This window comes from Hyperolius riggenbachi, chromosome 4, assembly GCF_040937935.1.
Source record: "Hyperolius riggenbachi isolate aHypRig1 chromosome 4, aHypRig1.pri, whole genome shotgun sequence".
Classification (NCBI taxonomy): Eukaryota; Metazoa; Chordata; class Amphibia; order Anura; family Hyperoliidae; genus Hyperolius; species Hyperolius riggenbachi.
The window spans coordinates 44,574,090-44,593,901 of record NC_090649.1 but is presented as its reverse complement, the minus strand read 5'-3'; the positions used below and the strand labels follow the sequence as shown (position 1 = coordinate 44,593,901).

Genomic DNA, 19,812 nt, shown 5'->3' with positions numbered 1-19,812 from the left:
CAGAAATGACTGCTTCAATGCGGCGTGGCATGGAGGCAATCAGCCTGTGGCACTGCTCGGGTGTTATGGAGGCCCAGGATGCTTTGATAGCGGCCTTAAGCTCATCCACAGTGTTGGGTCTTGCAACTCTCAACTTTCTCTTCACAATATCCCACAGATTCTCTATGGGGTTCAGGTCAGGAGAGTTGGCAGGCCAATTGAGCACAGTAATACCATGATCAGTAAACCATTTACCAGTGGTTTTGGCACTGTGAGCAGGTGCCAGGTCGTGCTGAAAAATGAAATCTTCATCTCCATAAAGCTTTTCATCAGATGGAAGCATGAAGTGCTCCAAAATCTCCTGATAGCTAGCTGCATTGACCCTGCCCTTGATAAAACACAGTGGACCCACACCAGCAGCTGACATGGCACCCCAGACCATCACTGACTGTGGGTACTTGACACTGGACTTCAGGCATTTTGGCATTTCTCTCTCCCCAGTCTTCCTCCAGACTCTGGCACCTTGATTTCTGAATGACATGTAAAAGTTGCTTTCATCCGAAAAAAGTACTTTGTACTACTGAGCAACAGTCCAGTGCTGCTTCTCTGTAGCCCAGGTCAGGTGCTTCTGCCGCTGTTTCTGGTTCAAAAGTGGGTTCATGCTTCCATCTGCTGAAAAGCTTTATGGAGATGAAGATTTCATTTTTCAGCACAACCTGGCACCTGCTCACAGTGCCAAAACCACTGGTAAATGGTTTACTGACCATGGTATTACTGTGCTCAATTGGCCTGCCAAGTCTCCTGACCTGAACCCCATAGTGAATCTGTGGGATATTTTGAAGAGAAAGTTGAGAGACGCAAGACCCAACACTCTGGATGAGCTTAAGGCCGCTATCGAAGCATCCTGGGCCTCCATAACACATGAGCAGTGCCACAGGCTGATTGCCTCCATGCCACGCCGCATTGAAGCAGTCATTTCTGCCAAAGGATTCCCGACCAAGTATTGAGTGCATAACTGAACATAAGTATTTGAAGGTTGACCTTTTTTGTTTTAAAAACACTTTTCTTTTATTGGTCGGATGAAATATGCTAATTTTTTGAGATAGGAAATTTGGGTTTTTATGAGCTGTATGCCAAAATCATCAATATTAAAATAATAAAAGGCTTGAACTACTTCAGTTGTGTGTATTTGAATCTAAAATATATGAAAGTCTAATGTTTATCAGTACATTACAGAAAATAATGAACTTTATCACAATATGCTAATTTTTTGAGAAGATCCTGTATTTACGGAATATTAATGTTAGAGTTTAACTGACTCAGTACCATAGTAGTTAGAATGGCAAACTGAAAGAAGGTTCTCATCCTTAAAGAGGAACACCAGTGAAAATAATGTAATAAAAAAGTGCTTCATTTTCACAATAATTATGTATAAATGATTTAGTCAGTGTTTGCCCATTGTAAAAGTTTTCCTCTAATTGATTTAAATCCTGACATTTATCACATGGTGACATTTTTACTGCTGGCAGGCAGGTGATGTCAGTGGAAGTAGCTTCTACTTGTTTTTTTGGCAGTTGGAAACAGCTGTAAACAGCTATTTCCCACAATGCAAAAAGGTTTATAGACAGGAAACTGCCAGGACCATGGTCCTCACAGTTTCCTGTGGGAGGGGTTTCACCACAATATCGGCCATACAGAGCTGCCTGATGACCCGTTTGTGAAAAGGAAAAGATTTCTCATGGGAAAGGGGGTATCCCCTACTAATTGGGATGGAGTTCAATTCTTGGTCACGGTTTCTCTTTAAAGGATACCTTAGCCAATTTCAAAATTTAAAAATGGAGGAAACAGGCATGTGTATAAGGCTCTCCTTATGCCCACCGCGTCCCCCGTTCTCCTCCATCCCCCTCGGTTATGGTGTATTGGTTCCCCAGAGCTACTTCCGGGTCAGGAGGGTCAGTGAGCACTGACTCTCCCTGGCTGGGAGTGCTCTGCGCATTCACACTATGTATATGTGTATCCTTTAAAGGGGCCGGAGCCTGCAGTCCCTACTGAGTTAATCCTGCTTTAACTTCAATTTTGCATAGAAGAGCATAATGACTTTGAACTGAACTATCACCACAATATCTTTACATTTTCTTTCTTTATAGCTATACAACATGTTTCCAACTGTCGTAGAATTCCTTCCAGGCGCTCATCACAAAGTTTTCAAAAATATGAGAAAAATGCTGGATTTCATAACAGCAACATTCACTAAGCAGAAGAACGATCTGGATGTGAACGATCAGAGGAATCTCATTGATGCCTTCCTGGTGAAGCAGCAAGAGGTGAGGCTCATATCTGGTGATCTGGTGAGGACAAATAGTGATAATGTAACTAGTTGTTGTAATGTTTAGGGATGGTCGCAAATGCCAATTTCCGTTTCAGCCGAAAATCTGCATTCCACCATTGCCAGTTACTGCTATCGCTACCGATTCCGCTTTCCGGTAACGATTTCCGCATTCCGATGCGGATTTTCGCTGTAATTTCCGCCGACTTTACCATTGATTTTCTCAAAAACTACTAGGTCTTTTTGAAATATTTTTTTTTCTCTTGTTCCCACTCTTCTGCCTAACATTCCCTGATTTTTTGGTGTTTCTAGCTCCTATGAGGGCTTTGCTATTAACCGCTAAAGTCGGCAGCATACCGCATAGCGGTTCCAATGCGGATTTTCGCGGTATGTTAAGCAGAAAAGTGGAAACAAGAGAAAAAAAATATTTCAAAAAGACCTTGTAGTTTTTGAGAAAATCAATGTTAAAATCGGCAGAAATTACAGCGAAAATCCGCATTGGAACCGCCATGCGGTATGATGCTGACTTTAGAGGTGAATAGCAAAGCCCCCATAGGTGCTAGAAACACCAACTTTTCAGGGAATGTTAAGCAGAAAAGTAGGAACAAGACGAAAAACATCTCTCAAAAAGACCTTGTAGTTTTTGAGAAAATTGATGTTAAAGTCGGCAGAAATTTCTGTGAAAATTTCTGTGAAAATCCACTTCTACTACACTTGCATTACCGATTTCTGAATTTCTATGCAGAAAGGCAATTTTCAGATCGGAAATTCGGAAATTGCATTTCTGCAGAATCCGAACGAGCATCTCTGGTAATGTTATTTATTTTGCTTTTGTAAGATGATCTAAGAACCAAAACAAGTGGATTGGGTAACTTTTGTGCCTGTGCCATATTATTGGTATCAGCTGCATCATGGGCCGCATTGTTGGCAAGATTGTGCGTTTTTTTTGGAGACACAAGAGGTACAAAGTGGGCATAATCCACAAGATGACTCTTCAACATGGATGCACCAGGATTAGTATCTATTTTTTACCCCTGGATTCTGACCTCTAAACCTAGGTGCGTTTTATGGTCAGGAGCGTCTTATAGTCCGAAAAATATAGTACATTTTTAGTGGATGATCTTGTATTATGGGGTGGTAGAAATAAACGTTCATCTTGATAGAAAAGGCATTTGGGAGGGGGAGAGCGCAGAATTCTCCTGGCAACAGGAGCAAAATGGGGGGTATGCGTGGCCTAGCAGTATGCGCCGAATTAAAGCTTTTTCTGGGCTGGAAAGTGCAGGAACAAGGAGAACAGCAGAGGAGCCATTGGCCTGAAGGGGGCTAGAGGAAGCCTCAGATACGTATAAATTCTAAGCATCAGGGTTCCTTTAACACATCAGTAAAAATTACTTCATGGTTTACTAACACTGTGATATTTTTCCTTTGCAGGGTAAATCAGAATCCACCCAGTATTTTCACAATGAGAACTTGGTCGCTTTGGTAGATGATCTTTTTGTTGCTGGAATGGAGACCACCTCCACCACTCTGCGATGGGGAATCCTGCTAATGATGAAATATCCGCAAATCCAAAGTAAGAAGACACACACACACACACACACACACACACACTCCACACACACACACACACACACACACACACACACACACACACACACACACACACACACACACACACACCACACACACCACACACACACACACACACACACACACACACACACACACGCGCGCGCACACACGCGCGCACACACACAGACACACACACTGTACACACACACACACACACACACTCCACACACACAGACACACACACACACACACTCCACACACACAGACACACACACACACACACAAACACAAACACGTACACACACACACACACACACACACACGTACACACACACAGACACACACACTGTACACACACACACACTGTACACACACACACACTGTACACACACACACACACACACACACACACACACACACACACACTGTACACACACACACACACACACAAACAGATTGTTTTTCGTTTGATGATTTTATTTGATTTGTGAAACACTTTATTATTATTGTTATTATTACTACTGCTATTCTCATAGTTGAGTCATGGTTAATCGGATCTCTACCAACTGGCTTCCTCAAGCAACGGGAAGTAGACAGAAAGAGCCATGATAGCGCGCCTCTCTCCCTGTCTCCTATTTTGCAGAACAACACGCAGAAGAAACCATGTACCACAGCTCCAGGCAATGGTCCTCTTCACTTCTACAGCTGCTGGCTGCTCTGCTGCATCCTCGTACAGCTCCCGATGTGTCACCTGACTTGCATTGGGTGATATGGGTGACATGCATACATCCGGAGCCGTACAAATCAGATGCAGCAAAGCAGCTAGCAGCTGAAAAAGTCCGGGGCCCAGACCCAGTGCTCTGGTAAGTGGTTTCTGCTGTATGCTGCTCTGTTTTTGCTCTGTGGGGGTTAGTGTTTTGATCAAAAATGCAGATTTTTTTTTTGTGCATTCATTTTCATGAAAATAATATAAAATTTGACTTTCAAGCAAAAAAAAAGCCTTTGAAAATCATTTTGAAACATGTCTGTCACTTTTTGCAGATTGTTTCCTTTAACCTATATTGCAAAAATACAATGTATTTGCGAGAATATATTTTCATAATCGGAAAATAACATTTTCGATACGAAAAGAGCTTTGTCGAAGTTTCACAAAATACACTGATGTCCAGGCCCCCCGGTTGCTTGAAATCTCAGACATCGGGAAAATGACGCAAATCCAGCATCAGGCAATCCCCACTTGTGCCGGATAACTGAGACCCCACTGTATTATTATTATTATTATTATTATTATTGTAATTATTATAATTATTATTATTTGTTCAGATACTACAGACATATTTTGTAGCACTTAACAGAGTATACAGACGCATAACTAATTACCCCTCAGAGGTGCTCACAATCTACAGTATATATGCTGTATGATAAGCAAATACAATTTTTTATATAAAATCATACACTGAGTGCTCTGATTCATTTCAAGGTATACCGTCAATCTATAATTACTGTTATAGAGGGTTCAGACCCTGCTATGCCGGATTTATATGATAGCAACGCTTTAAGGGCTGGTCCTTTACTGAGTTAGCAATCATGAAAAAGGCAAAAACCGCTCAGGTTTTTGACACATTTCTGAAATACTTTGAGTGGACCTTAGAAAGTGTTTGGATTATGAATATGATCTTATGTAATATCTTCATTTGAAAAAATACCCTATCACAGTAGGCCATATTTATCAAAGCATTACAGACAGTTTTTCCTTCTGTTCTGTGGAGGGGGTTAAAAAGATAAACCCGACACTTACCTGGGGCTTTCGTCTGCCCCCTGCAGCTGTAATGCCCCACGCCGTCCTCCTCCGATGCTACGTTCCCCGCCGCCAGTCCTGGTCTAATCATGTGACAAATTACACTGCGGTTTCGTGCTCGTGGCTGCGCATCCATGGCTGCGTGGGTTCTCACTCTCTACTTAATAGTGACAGTTTAGTGTGCATTTCTAGAACTGCACTACAATTAGGAAAAAAAAAAAATCCATCCCTAACAGCCGCAGACTAGGAAGAGCTTAATAGCAGTTCTACAGATAGTTCAGCAGTGCAGGCCAGGCATGATTTGTAAGGGGCTCCTCCGCCCTGCTGCCCGGTGTCCTCTGAAGCTGTTCTGTGCTGGGCATTGATGCAATATAGCAGGTGTGTTGGCTACCTCAGCAACAGCAATTCCCCTCACACACTGCACTGTCTGAGAGACCTTCGTAACTCCTCCTACTTTACAACAGTTTTGGAAGGAATCTGCACTATCTAGTGATTTCTTAAGATGTCTGAGACGGTTCTGCACGGGTTTCTAAACACCTATCAATATTTTGTCTCAGACACTCTTGATAAATTTCCCCCACTTTCCCAAACCTATCCCCCTGACTCCCCAATGGTGCATGTTTTGCAGGCAACCTCATCTATGCACAAGTGAGGTAATTAGTGTCTCAGCTAGATGGATTCCATGTAGCTGAGACACTAATTACCCCACCTGAGCGTAGGTGAGGTTGCCTGCAAAACACGCACCATTGGGGAGTCACAAGGACAGGTTTGAGAAACACTGCCCTATCACATTGATACTTGTTGCAGTTAGGCAAAATATGCAAATATGCAAAATATGTAGGAAGGAATGGCTGGAAATCATGTTGGTCTTCTCTACAGCTGGGCATGAGGCAGGTGGTTTCGGCATGGTGGCGCCAGATGTAATTCGATGCCTCCTTAGATCACAATGCAAGTTTGGCAGGGGGTTATTTTGGACTATAGTATAGCCAAGTGCATGGAGCAATTACAGTATAAGTTGAGGACACACACAGAATGCTTGTTAGCTTGGCTACAGCGTACTCAAACTTATATAGCTCGGTAAGCTTGGTGCATGATAAAGGCTCTGCCGCTGACATAGAGACCAGGGTTAGAATCTTATTCAGTAAGCCAGTACCTGCTAAGTAAGGAGTCATTGGGCAAGACACCCTAACACTGCACTGTGGCCTACCAAGAGTGTCCTTACTGCTTTGAGTCCAACTGGAGAAAAGCGCTATGCAAACATCAGAATTATTAGTGTGGCTGCATAGAGTACAACGTACAGCACTGGAAGAAAAAGACAAAGACAAGCGGGAGCCCAAATAGTGCAGTATGTCACAAGTATTGAGTATCAAAAGCACTTCTGAAAAAAGGGTACTCACAAAGGTGGGTTGCGCTAGGGGCAACCGACCACTTCAGGCACCGGAAGTGTATTACACCTGACACAATCAGGTCTGCCAGCGGTCCTGGACTCGGTCGCTCTCTTAGCAAAAAACTTTGCACACCCGAAACAGGTGCGCAACGCCCACCTCCTGAATAGGTGGGGGGAGTAGGGTACAGCAAAGGAAAAGAGGCACCCACTATATATAAAACACTTTAAAATCAATAAAATAAAGAAGGTTGAGGTGGCTTACCTCATAGACAACAAATTCACTTAATTAAGGACGTTTAATGGATAATTAAGCACAGGCAACGCGTTTCGTGGGACTATGCCCACTTCCTCAGGCCAATCAAAAGTGCCAGAGCCATCTATATGCCAGACTCGGGGCGCCTTCATTAAGTCAGTTTGTCGTCTATGAGGTAAGCCACCTCAAGCTTCTTTATTTTATTGATTTTAAAGTGTTTTATATATTTTGGGCGCCTCTTTTCCTTTGCTGCATAAAGTACAGGTAAAGGGCTCTGACTCTGACACAGGGAACCTGGATTTGAATCCTCTTTAAAGCCAGTACGTAGTTGGTAAGGAGTCCTTGGGCAAGTCTCCTCTAACACTGCAGGGTGGCCTATTGAGTGTGCCCTTAGTAGCTGCAGCTATCAAGCACTTTGAGTCCCGCCGGAGAAAAGAGCTATTCAAATGTTAGCATTATTATGATTTGTGGCAGGGTTGGTGGGTTAGTGTGAGGGGATAGGAATGGAGTTCAGCTATAATATAACCGAGCCCCGAGGGTTAGTGTTAGGAGTTAGGCAGTGATAGAAAGGTTAGTGTTACACAGTAAGGTAGCGGGAAACAAGGTCGGTGTTAGGCATGGAGAGAGGTTAATGTTAGGAGTTAGTCGGTGAGAGGAAAGTCAGTGGAGGGAAGTTACTATTAGTAAGGGAGAGCATGTAGATATTATCAATATTTTAAATATTGTTAATATTTTGCTTCCAAAATCATCTGAGGTCCAGGCCATATTTCTGGAAAGGCCACAAAGGCCTAGGTCTTGAGTAGCTGCCCAAGCCAGGAGGCAACTGGATGTGAAGTAGAAATTGCTATGTATAAAAAAGAAGCCAGTAAATGGGGAGTAACACATGAAAAAGGGACAGTGATGTTCAAGTGAACTGTACATAAAAGAGAGGGGCAGCTGTACATGGATGATACACATGGAAGAGGGGGCTACACATGGAATGGGAGGGGCACTGCTGCATATGGAAAGGGAACCACAACATTCTTGGCCTAGGGCCGAAAAAGTATAAATCGACATTGTAGTGATGTTAATGTACCTCGTTGGGCATCCCTGTGCATACATGTCTCTTCTGGGGTGGCACAGTTCATGGGTATCTTGAATACTTTAGTGCACCGATCTATAACAAACTAGAGATGGTACCAGTTTGTTATATTGCAAAGAAATGAACAGCGCTACTTAAAAACAGATGAGTGCTTACCTGCAAAAAAGTGCACACCCCACTCATGGGATTCAAATACACAATGAGCATACACATGACCTGTCTACCACTTGGAGGATGTTAGTTTCACTAACAATTTGCAATTTGTTAGGTACTTGTCCCTCCCACTGTCGAAGAAGTCTTTCCTCCATGGGAGGGGACCTAACACTAACTAAATTCTACCTATGCATATGCATAGTCTGGGCGCGCTACCAGTAAAATTGAGAATTGCGCAAAAAAAGTGGGATCAGCGCATCACCAGGCCGCCTCTGAATGGCCTCAGCTCAGAGATGCGCTGAGCCCCCCCAGAAACTGCAAACGCACCTTGAACCCAAACAGAGGCTCTGCATATACACCAAAGGAAAACTATTAAGTGGGAGCAGCTGACCAGAAATAAATCAATCAAACATAGCAAAGAAATGAACAGCGCTACTTAAAAACAGATGAGTGCTTACCTGCAAAAAAGTGCACACCCCACTCATGGGATTCAAATACACAATGAGCACACACATGACCTGTCTACCACTTGGAGGATGTTAGTTCAAGGTGCGTTTGCAGTTTCTGGGGGGGCTCAGCGCATCTCTGAGCTGAGGCCATTCAGAGGCGGCCTGGTGATGCGCTGATCCCACTTTTTTTGCGCAGTTTGTTATCTTACCTATGATTATACTAGCAGATGTGGTGTATCTGGTAATGGCACCGGCCACCCATGCACAAGAAGCAGCTGGCTAGTGAGGAGCATTGTGGCCTTGTTTGTCTACTGAGTACCGATTTATATAAAATTTGCCTAGCGGGTAAAACATGGAAGACAAGTCCACATGTGGAAAGCTACGAATTATGAAGTAATATTTGTTTCCTGGCAGAAAAAGTCCAAAAGGAGATTGATACCATTATCGGCACAGCTCAACCTCAAGCCGAGCACAGGAAGGAGATGCCGTATACTGACGCCGTCATCCATGAGATACAACGAGTTGGGGACATCATACCTGCAGGTGTTCCCCATGAGACCATTCAAGATGTTGAATTCAAAGGGTATTTTATTCCAAAGGTAGTTCTTCTTTATTTTGATTTTTTGTATGTACCCGAGAGTAATACACTCTCTCAGATCAGGGCAATTAGAGCCCCACAATGGGCAGGACTCTAATAGAAGCTTATGCTAATTTTCAGTAATCAGGCTCCCAGGCAGTCATTTGGGTGCTCGATGTGGCTACTAGCTGATTGCTTAATACATAGAAATTAGTGGTTGTAGCTGATCTCAGATGATTGGTTGTTTGGGTGCGGGATTTCTAGGCTAATGTTAGGAAGGGGGATTAAGGTTAAGCATTAGGTGGGATGGTTGAGGTTAGGCACTTACAAGGGGAGTTAGGGTTAGGCATTAGGTATGGGGTGTTCTTTTTAGGCACTAGGGGAGAAGGCTGGGGTGAGATGATAGGTGTGGGGGTTAGGATTTGGCATATATGGGGTGGTTATGGTTAGGCATTAGGTGGGCGGTTAAGGTTAGGCACTCATATCAGACAGTTAAGGGTAGAATGGGTGGAAGGCAGTGTCTAGTAAAATATTGGTAATACTGGTCCCCAACTGATGCGGCAGTGCCGTAGCATATATTAGTTGGAGAAATGCATTTTATAGATGTTGTGAAGTTGCAATCAGTAAATGACAAACACAAACCTACATAAATTTAAAGGGGTTCTTTAACCTATTAAAAAAAGAAGTTTAACTTACCTGGGGCTTCTACCGTCCCCCTGCAGACCTGTCGTGCGCTGGTCCTCATGGATCCTCTTGTCCCCCAGAGTGGGTTACTTTCTCTTTCTTTGTCTAACCAGACAAACGAAAACTAACTAGACAAAAACTTTGTACTGCGCCTGCGCAGGAATCTCCCGAAGATGCAAGCAGGAGCGAGGACGGGTGCGACCACGGCTGCGCAGGTGCAGTGACGTACATCTAGTTAGACGAAAAAAGAGAAAGTGACCCGCTCCAGGGGACACGAGGATCTTTGAGGAGCGGCGCAGGCACAGGGTGTCTGCAGGGGAGCGGTAGAAGCCCCAGGTAAGTTAAACTTTTTTTTATATAAAGGTTAAAGAACCCCTTTTAGGTGTAACATTTTTATATTGTATATCTGAAAATGTTTTTTTTTTTTTTGCAATGGTCGTAGGGCACTTCTGTGTTCCCATTGATGTATTCTTTGATGACAGATGAGGCATATTTTGAAAAACCCCATGATTTCTACCCAGAACACTTTCTTGATGCAGAAGGGAACTTCAAGAAAAATGAAGCCTTCATCCCCTTCTTAATAGGTAAGAGAAAGCAAAAATAAACTTATGGGATAATGGATTGTTTGTGTAGTACGGCGAAGAAATATAACATTAGTAGCAAAGAAGAGTCTCATATTGTTCTCCAGTACAAGAAGCATTAAAAAAAAAACCTTTGTTGTTATCAATGTGAAAGAGTTTCTCTGAGCTCTGCGACCCATTGGGTCCAATACAGTCCTGTGTATTTCAAAAGGTCATTGTTTTTGCTTTTTTCATAGTTTAAAAGTCAGAGGGTGCTTTTAAATCTGCAACTGTGACAGAAATATGAGACTCTTTTCTTTGCTACTAATGTTCAATTCCTTATATGTAATATGCATAGAATTCATTATACCGTACATTTGTTTTTGCTGCAGGTTTGCTTTGAGTTGTTTTAGGAAGGAGACATAAGAAATAAATCAAAAACTTGTAATGGAGAGTTCATTATAACTCAAGAATATTCAGTATCATGCTATATTTAATAATGTATTTAGTAGGAGTTCCTCTTTAACATTGGGAGACTTTTTTTTTTTAAATAATGACTTTAGCAACACTATATACTGTATTCTACGGGGTATGCATGGTTTTCCTTTAACAAATAGTACATGTAGAAACTGTAGTTATGCTTTAAATGTGTGACATGTCCAAACCTCTAGAAACGTCAGAACAGTGCAATGACCCGTGTGCCATGGCCCTTACAGGCAGCCTCTGAACCAGCAACTTGGAAAGTAAAAAGCTTCAGGTTGCACCATAGAGCAGGGGCGTAACTAGAAATCACTGGGCCCCCTTGTGAAAATTTGGATGCCCCCCCCCCCCCCATATGTGCCAAATAATCGTAATGGGTCAGCGTTTCACTATAAAATAATTGTAATGAGGCAGCGTTTCACCATAAAATAATCGTAATGCAGCAATGTTTAACCGGAAATTAATAGTAAAGTGGCCAGCATTTCACTAGAAAATAGTCGTAAAGAGGGCAGCATTTCACCAGAAATTAATTGTAAAGTGAGCAGCAGTCACCAGAAAATAATGGTAAAGTGGGCAGCAGTGACCAGAAAATAATCGTAAAGTGGGCAGCAGTGACCATAAAATAATCGTAAAGTGGGCAGCAGTGACCATAAAATAATCGTAAAGTAGGCAGCAGTGACCATAAAATAATCGTAAAGTGGGCAGCATTGACCAGAAAATAATCGTAAAATGAGCAGCAGTCACCAGAAAATAATTGTAAAGCGGGCAGCAGTCACCAGAAAATAATTGTAAAGCGGGCAGCAGTCACCGGCAAATAATCGTAAAGCGGGCAGCATTCACCTGAAAATAATCGTAAAGTGGGCAGCAGTGACCAGAAAATAATCGTAAAGTAATGCAGCAATGTTTAACCAGAGATTAATAGGAAAGTGGGCAGCATTTCACTAGAAATTAATTGTAAAGTGAGCAGCAGTCACCAGAGAATAATCGTAAAGTGGGCAGCAGTGACCATAAAATAATCGTAAAGTGGGCAGCAGTGACCATAAAATAATCGTAAAGTAGGCAGCAGTGACCATAAAATAATCGTAAAGTGGGCAGCATTGACCAGAAAATAATCGTAAAATGAGCAGCAGTCACCAGAAAATAATCGTAAAGCGGGCAGCAGTCGCCAGAAAATAATTGTAAAGCGGGCAGCAGTCACCGGCAAATAATCGTAAAGCGGGCAGCAGTCACCTGAAAATAATCATAAAGTGGGCAGCAGTGACCAGAAAATAATCGTAAAGTAATGCTGCAATGTTTAACCAGAGATTAATAGGAAAGTGGGCAGCATTTCACTAGAAAATAGTTGTAAAGAGGGCAGCATTTCACCAGAAATTAATCTTAAAGTGAGCAGCAGTCCCCAGAAAATAATCGTAAAGTGGGCAGCAGTGACCAGAAAATAATTGTAAAGTGGGCAGCAGTGACCATAAAGTAATGGTAAAGTGGGCAGCATTGACCAGAAAATAATCATAAAGCCGGCAGCAGTCACCATAAAATAATCGTAAAGAGGGCAGCATTTCACCAGAAATTAATCATAAAGTGAGCAGCAGTGACCAGAAAATAATCGTAAAGTGGGCAGCATTGACCAGAAATAAATTGTAAAATGGGGAGCAGTCACCGGCAAATAATCGTAAAGCGGGCAGCAGTCACTAGAAAATAACTGTAAAGCAGGCAGCAGTCACCTGAAAATAATCGTAAAGTTGGCAGCAGTCACCAGAAAATAATCGCAAAGTTGGCAGCAGTCACCAGAAAATAATCGCAAAGTTGGCAGCAGTCACCAGAAAGTAATTGTAAAGTGGGCAGCAGTCACCAGAAAATAATCGTAAAGTTGGCAGCAGTCACCAGAAAAAATCCTAATGTGGGCACCTGTAAAATAAAAAATTTACTCACCTAGCAGAAGTTTCCTCTCCCGGCCTCTGGCGCGCAGCTCCCCTGACAGTCCTTCTGAAGCAAATCTCCCACGCTGACAGGCAGAAAACAGGGCTACGGGAAGATGGCGCCCGAAGCCCTGTACTGGAGACACAAATAGTCTCCAGTGCAGGGCTTCGGGCACCATCTTCTCATAGCCCTGCTCTGCCTCCTGGGAGACTGCTGGCTGCAGGGAATGAACTGGCGCGGCGTCTATTAGATCTCACAATAGGGCGGGCAGCAACACTCCCCCTGCACACAGCGGGCGGACCCCAGAGGGGCCCCAGGCCCCCCTGCGGCTGAAGGGGTTGCATCCCCTGTAGTTACGCCAGTGCCATAGAGCCAAGCAAACTGATTGTTTTTATCTCCATGCCATAGTTTTAAGCACAAAATAACATTTTAAACCCGGAGAGGGGTGGGATTGAGGTGGTATTAGCTGACTATCATCCCCATGCTATAGTCTAAAAAACATTTTTCAGCAGTCAATTTGTGAATCTTGTAATACTGTAAAAAAAAAAGCACACAATGAAAAACACATACAAATTTACAGTGTAGGGTCCACATACCTAAGTAAAAATGTGAGGCTTAAGGTAGCCATGCATCTAGTCAGAGGCGCCTCTAGGCACCAGCTGATAAGACAACTGCCTGGAGCAGCAGATTTATCTGGGGGCGCTTCCAGGGGGAAAAAGTTTAGTTTTCCTGTCCTTAGAGACTGAAAACTGAGGGTGCAGAGATAAAAAGTTCTAATGAAGGTATCTGCTGCTCAGCCTCTCATAAGGAGTCTACAAAACTTTTGTCTACAACACTTTGTATGACGTTCCCTAATTAGTGTTATCTCAGGATCTAGGAGTGTGTCTGTTCACTCCTATGCCGCCCCTCCTTATGACCATGAAAAGAAAACATCAGCAGAGGATGCTGTCTCTCTGGGAAGCAGGTACAAGGCATTCCAGAACGGACTGGCCGGGTGCAAAGGGGGGAGATTTTCCTCCAGACTGCTGGTACAGTGCCTGATGCATTGAGGTTTTTCTTGTATAAGGCAATGTGAAGCACTAGGCTGGCTGAGGAGGCTTGCCTTATGCTGAGTCCATAGAAAAAAACTCTGTCTGCTCTCTCACCATTGTAAAGACTGCATGTGGGCAGCTTGATAAGGAATTACACAGGTTGAAAAGTTTTTGACTGTCCATAGACTCCAGGAGGCTGCTTTCTGACTTGAGTGAGAGACTGGTAGGGACAGGAGTCACATTACAGGCAAGTAGCCTCTGTGAGATATGGGACTGCAATACTATCTAAGCTCTCTGCTCCATCTCAGTATCTCTCCACTTCTCTTCTCTCCCTTATTAACCTTCGCTCCCCCCTTACCCTAGTGCTGGCTGTCTTCTTGTCATACAGGGAAGCTAAATAAAAGTTTTTTTCTCCCCTCTCTCTGGATAGTGTAATGGTTAAGGGCTCTGCCTCTGGCACTGGCAACCTGGGTTCAAACCTCAGCTATTCCTGCTCAGTAAGCCAGCACCTATTCACTAGGAGACCTTGGGCAAGACTCCCTAACACTGCTACTGCCTATAGAGTGCGTCCTAGTGGCTGCAGCTCCTGAGTCCGCCAGGAGAAAAATGCAATATAAATGTTCCTTGTCATTCTCCACTTTGCCCCCCACCACCTCTTACCCTCACAATTTAATCACCCCGATCTTGTTATTAGTAACCCTAGCCTATAGCTGTCAATACATGCATTCATTTCTACTGACAGATTCTTTCACTAGGATTGAATCTGGTGATTACCAACCACCCACATCGATTATACTTTCGATCAATGTATCCGTTGCAAAAATGTATCAAAATTACGATCAAACAGTACATTTTTCAATTGGACACAGTGGTATAGAGGCGATAGATTGGCGGCTCGTAGTATTGCACTGAACCACTACTGTAATACAATTATTTTCTGGTGAAATGCTGCAGCATTGTGATTATTTTAATGGGGGAGGGGGGGCGGCGGCACAGATTTCCTTGCCTGGAGTGACAAAATGGCCAGAGGCGCCCCTGCATCTAGTAATGTCAGGCAGATTTGACCAAGAGACAGATCTCTCTCTAATTGAATGTGATTGGAAAGATATCTGTTGGCTACTGCCTTGCTGGTCCGACGCTGCCCCCCAATGTAAAATGTTATAATTCCAACCCCCTGGTGCAGTATACTTTACCTGTCCATGGCCGGGGGGAACGTTTTGCATTAACGGACAGCGCTGGGGGTTTTGTCATTCGTTCCGATATTGCTTGTTGTTAACACCACACACCCGATCAACCATGATGGCTCAACATCTTGCAGCACTTCCAATACATACATGAAACCAATTGCATCAAGAAATTGGTTGCATCGTCAATCGGGCAATGGGCATGCTCTTGCCAGCACCGATTTTCATCTGCATCAATAATAATTATTGAATCAGATGGTTGATTGGCTGCCAAGTCGAGAGATGTATGGCCACCTTCAGCCCCCTGAGCAGTACCAATCCACATGGTCCATAAGGAAGGTGAGGAGGTACTCTAAAATTGGGTCATCAAAACAATCCTCCGTTTTACAGAGTATGCTTGCCAAAGGTTAACAACCAAATAAGGCTTGCTATTGCCAATAGGCTCCATGCAAAGGGAGTTTACCAACATGTTGCATCAGGTGTGTAACGGTTGTGGATCTGCATCAGGGGCCTTTCAGTCAGGTTCATAAAAGGATATTGGTGTAGGATCAATTATAAAAGGTAACTTTTTGTTAAAAATAAATATTATTAAATTAATTTTCACATTGTGGGTGTTTTTATTTATTGTAACTCTTTGTGGAAATGGGCGTGTACTCATACTATCTGGAGGGAGTGGAATTCGCCCATTTTTACATGGGAATTCCAGATTTCACCGTAAGAGGCCCACACTGGGCACTGGCGGTGAGGATGAGATGTTTGTCCAAACAGAAGTGTTCTAAACCTTCCCCCTCCGTCATTAGCAGAGTGTCAATCGATCTTATGGACTCTATGGGTTGGCATTGCTCATGAGGTGTAACCCCACGCTCTAAAGTTCTGAATTTCTTGGAGAAATACCAGCCCCCATGAAAGACTAGTTTTTTTTTTGTTTGTTTGTTTTTAATGTGTTCTTTCACTTCTCTTTGAATTTACTTACATGCAAATCTCTTGTTAGCCAAGGAAGCAGAAACTGTGCTAGCAAATGAAATCCACTAGCTGCTGGAAATTAGCTGGGAGCTGACTAACACACAGCTTCTTGCAAATTGATGAAGAGTTAGTGGTATCTGCCAGCACTGCTTCCACTTACTAGTTCAGTGAAACATTTCCAAAAGATTTCCGAAAGATGAGAAGAATATTCTTCTCATCTTTTGTGCTCGGAAGAGATTCTGCCCCTTATTCAATTCACCTTTTTATTCTACATTTTCTCTTGGGAGATGATTTTTCATCTTGTTAAAAAAAACCTTTCCAGAAGTTTACAATTTAAAAAGTACTGTCAAAATTATTCAGAGTATTTTCTAGCTTGCTGGTTGTAATAAATATTTGTTCATTGCTATGGGCAACAACACTACACCTTTGCTCGGCACCATATCACAGAATGTGTGATAACTTGACACTTATCACAGCAACAGCACAGGAGATAGAACTGCTTAGACGTCGTTAAAGATTAAGGTGTTTATTGGGAAAACAGACATACAGATGTTTTGAACAGCAATCTTATCTTCGTTACCTCAGCAAAGCAATCGGTCTGTCTTGAGCGTTGTGGCTCTTGGTTCATCCCTTGTGAATGGTAACCAGGCTTTATCGTATAATCTATGATACGTTGCACTTAGGCCTATATACAGCGTACAGCTAGATGAATGAAAGTAGAAGTGAAGTCTGAAGCTAGAATGTGGGAGCCGAAAGTTGGAAATCAGAAGTGGCTCTCTGGAACCCCTGTTGGCTGTTTTATACTAACCTCTAAAGAGTTAAATGTGACATCACCCAGCAGGGATGGATCAATAACCCATCGCCTGCTATTGACTGATAAGAACATGTGATATCATACCAAGCACAGTCTTTACTGCACATGCACTGGAAAAATAACCTATTCCCTTGTTCTTAGGAGAACATTGTTTAATGTACTTGTGAGAATATTTTCATAACAATGGCTCATGTTTATGTTGTTTGTCATCAGCTAGTCTGGCCTACACATTGGATATCTCTGCTACAGCCTTGGGAGTCCCAGAACAATGTTCTACTGAGCATCAGAACTGTCTTTATTTCTCTCTAAGAGAAATTATCTTTAAATAGACACTCTGCAGAGCAAGTCCTTTTACTAAACCAAACTAAACTAAATTCAAGCATATCATACTTAAATTCTAACACTGGTGGGCATCTATTTGATAAGCCTTAAAGAAAATATGGGAGAATAAGGCCACCTGTGAGATACTTTTTTTTTTACAGAGAGCCATTGAGATTTGGTACTGTGTAGACAGCATCAGAGTTCATTGCCACACAAGCAGCACATTATAGGGCTTATAACTTCTGCATTTTGACCAGTACTGGAAGTTGCAGACATAGTTGAAGAACCACTGTTGCACAAATTTGTAAAATTTAAAATACACATAAACATAAACACATAAGAAGTATATTTCTTTCAGAGTAAAATGAGCTGTACATTACTTTTCTCCTATGTTACCAGGCATCACTTACAGTAGTTAGTAAAAGTCTGATTTTTGACTAGTCCATCTGTTCACAGAGATTTAATTTATTCTTTACAATACCACTCCCAAGAAAGGACATGTACAAAGATGCAGGTTACCCCGTTTGCACACTATTTTTGCAGTTGGACTGAGCAACTGCCGTTCACTAAGTGCTTTTGAAAATAAAGAAAACCCTGAGAATCCCCCATAAGGAGATGGGCTAGTCAAAAACCTGTTAGATTTCTATCACATACTGTAAGTGACAGCATAGGAGAAAAGTAATTAATAGCACATTTTACTTTGGGGAAAAATGTACTTCTTATTTATGTGTTTTCATGTATTTTACATTTTTTGCTATAGTGGTCCAGGTAGGGTAAGAGAATGGGAACCGCATTTAAAAAAAAAATGAAGCAAATACTTACCGAAGGAGACGGAAGGCACTGGGTCATATAGAGCCTTCTGTCTCCTCTCTCGGTGCCCTCTATCCTGTGCTGCCCCCCCCCCCCGTTTCAATCCCCCACTAAAAGGGTATTTGGAAGTCTTCGGGAGCCGTGTCCTCCCGAAGACATGCGGCTCCATACTGAACAGACGTGAGCGTGCAAGAGTGCGTGCTTGCACAGGCGAAGTACAGGGCCGCCCTTCTTCAGGAGCACTCGGGCTCCCTGAAGACTTCTGAAGCCTCCTTCGGCCGGGTAAAGCAGTATTTGACTAATTTACTACTACCAGGCGAGCCAGCACTGGAAGGAGGGGACCAGGAGAGGAGCCGGAAGGCTCTATAGGACCCAGAGCCTTCCCTCTCTTTGAGTAAGTATCTATCACATTTTTTTAAATGCGGTTCCCATTCATTTTAAGGGATGTATACAGGATCAAACGTTTGTCATGGTTAAAAAAATATTTGATTATTTTCTAGGTAAAAGAAGCTGTGCCGGAGAAACTTTGGCCAGGATGGAGCTGTTCCTGTTCTTCACCTCCTTACTGCAGAACTTTACCTTCCAGGCCCCTCCTGGTGCTGAGCTAGATCTGAGCCCGGCACAGGGGTTCACTCATGGACCAAAACCTTACATGACTTGTGCTGTAGCTCGCAACTAAAGGAAATCTGTAGCAAACAGTGTTAAAGAGAATCTGTACTCTAATATTCTTACAATAAAAAGCATACCATTATATTCCTTATGTTCCCCTGTGCCCCTCTGTGCTGTTTCTGTCACTCCCTGCTGCAATCCTGGCTTGTAATTAACAGTTTTAGGCAGTGTTTACAAACAAATGACTGGCTTCTAACCAGAGTATCATAGGCTGAGAACAGCTTACTGTGTGATTCATGCAGAGCTTGGAGGGGGTGTGTAAAGCTTCTGCCAATGACAAGCAGTGCTGCACATTCCACACATTCCAGCCTCTTGCCAACAGAGGAAAGAAGATAAGATTTATTACAGAGACAGTGCAACTAGAAAAGGTTGCAGTAAGACAGACCACATCAGAACAGGTATAGGAACTTATATAATAGAAAAAAAAAGGCTCAACATTTTGTTGCAGAGTCTCTTTAAGGCTGGATGAAACTCTGACATAACATTCAATAAAAATGTGTTTCCCTTCTTTTTATTATCCATACAGTTGTCATGTTTGCTTTTGTACACAAGTCATTTCCTCTGTTTGCAAATTACAGGTTCCCAAAGTACGGTTTATCTCGTTTAAAAGCTGCTATTGCATTCATTGCATAGTTGCTATATTTGTATTATATCGTTTTCACCTTTAGGGCAGAAGCAATTTTCTCGTGCCAGTGCTCCTCCCATTCATTCGCCAATAACTTTATCAATACTCATCACACGTAAATGATCGATATCTTGTTTTTTTTTGCCACAAATTAACCACTTGCCGACCGCTCACAGCCGATG

The 19,812-nt window shown here is 42.8% G+C and overlaps 1 protein-coding gene across 1 annotated transcript in view; it reads left to right on the top strand.

Annotated features, from left to right (window-relative positions):
- LOC137571192 (cytochrome P450 2K4-like) overlaps positions 1-19,399 on the top strand; it is a 45,929-nt gene extending 26,530 nt beyond the window's left edge. The window contains exons 6-10 of the mRNA XM_068280016.1: positions 2,127-2,303; positions 3,737-3,878; positions 9,413-9,597; positions 10,702-10,843; positions 18,837-19,399. Coding sequence (XP_068136117.1) covers positions 2,127-2,303; positions 3,737-3,878; positions 9,413-9,597; positions 10,702-10,843; positions 18,837-19,015 — 825 coding nt within the window. The 3' untranslated portion in view covers positions 19,016-19,399. The remainder of the gene's footprint in view (positions 1-2,126; positions 2,304-3,736; positions 3,879-9,412; positions 9,598-10,701; positions 10,844-18,836) is intronic.
- The last annotated feature ends 413 nt before the right edge of the window (positions 19,400-19,812 follow it).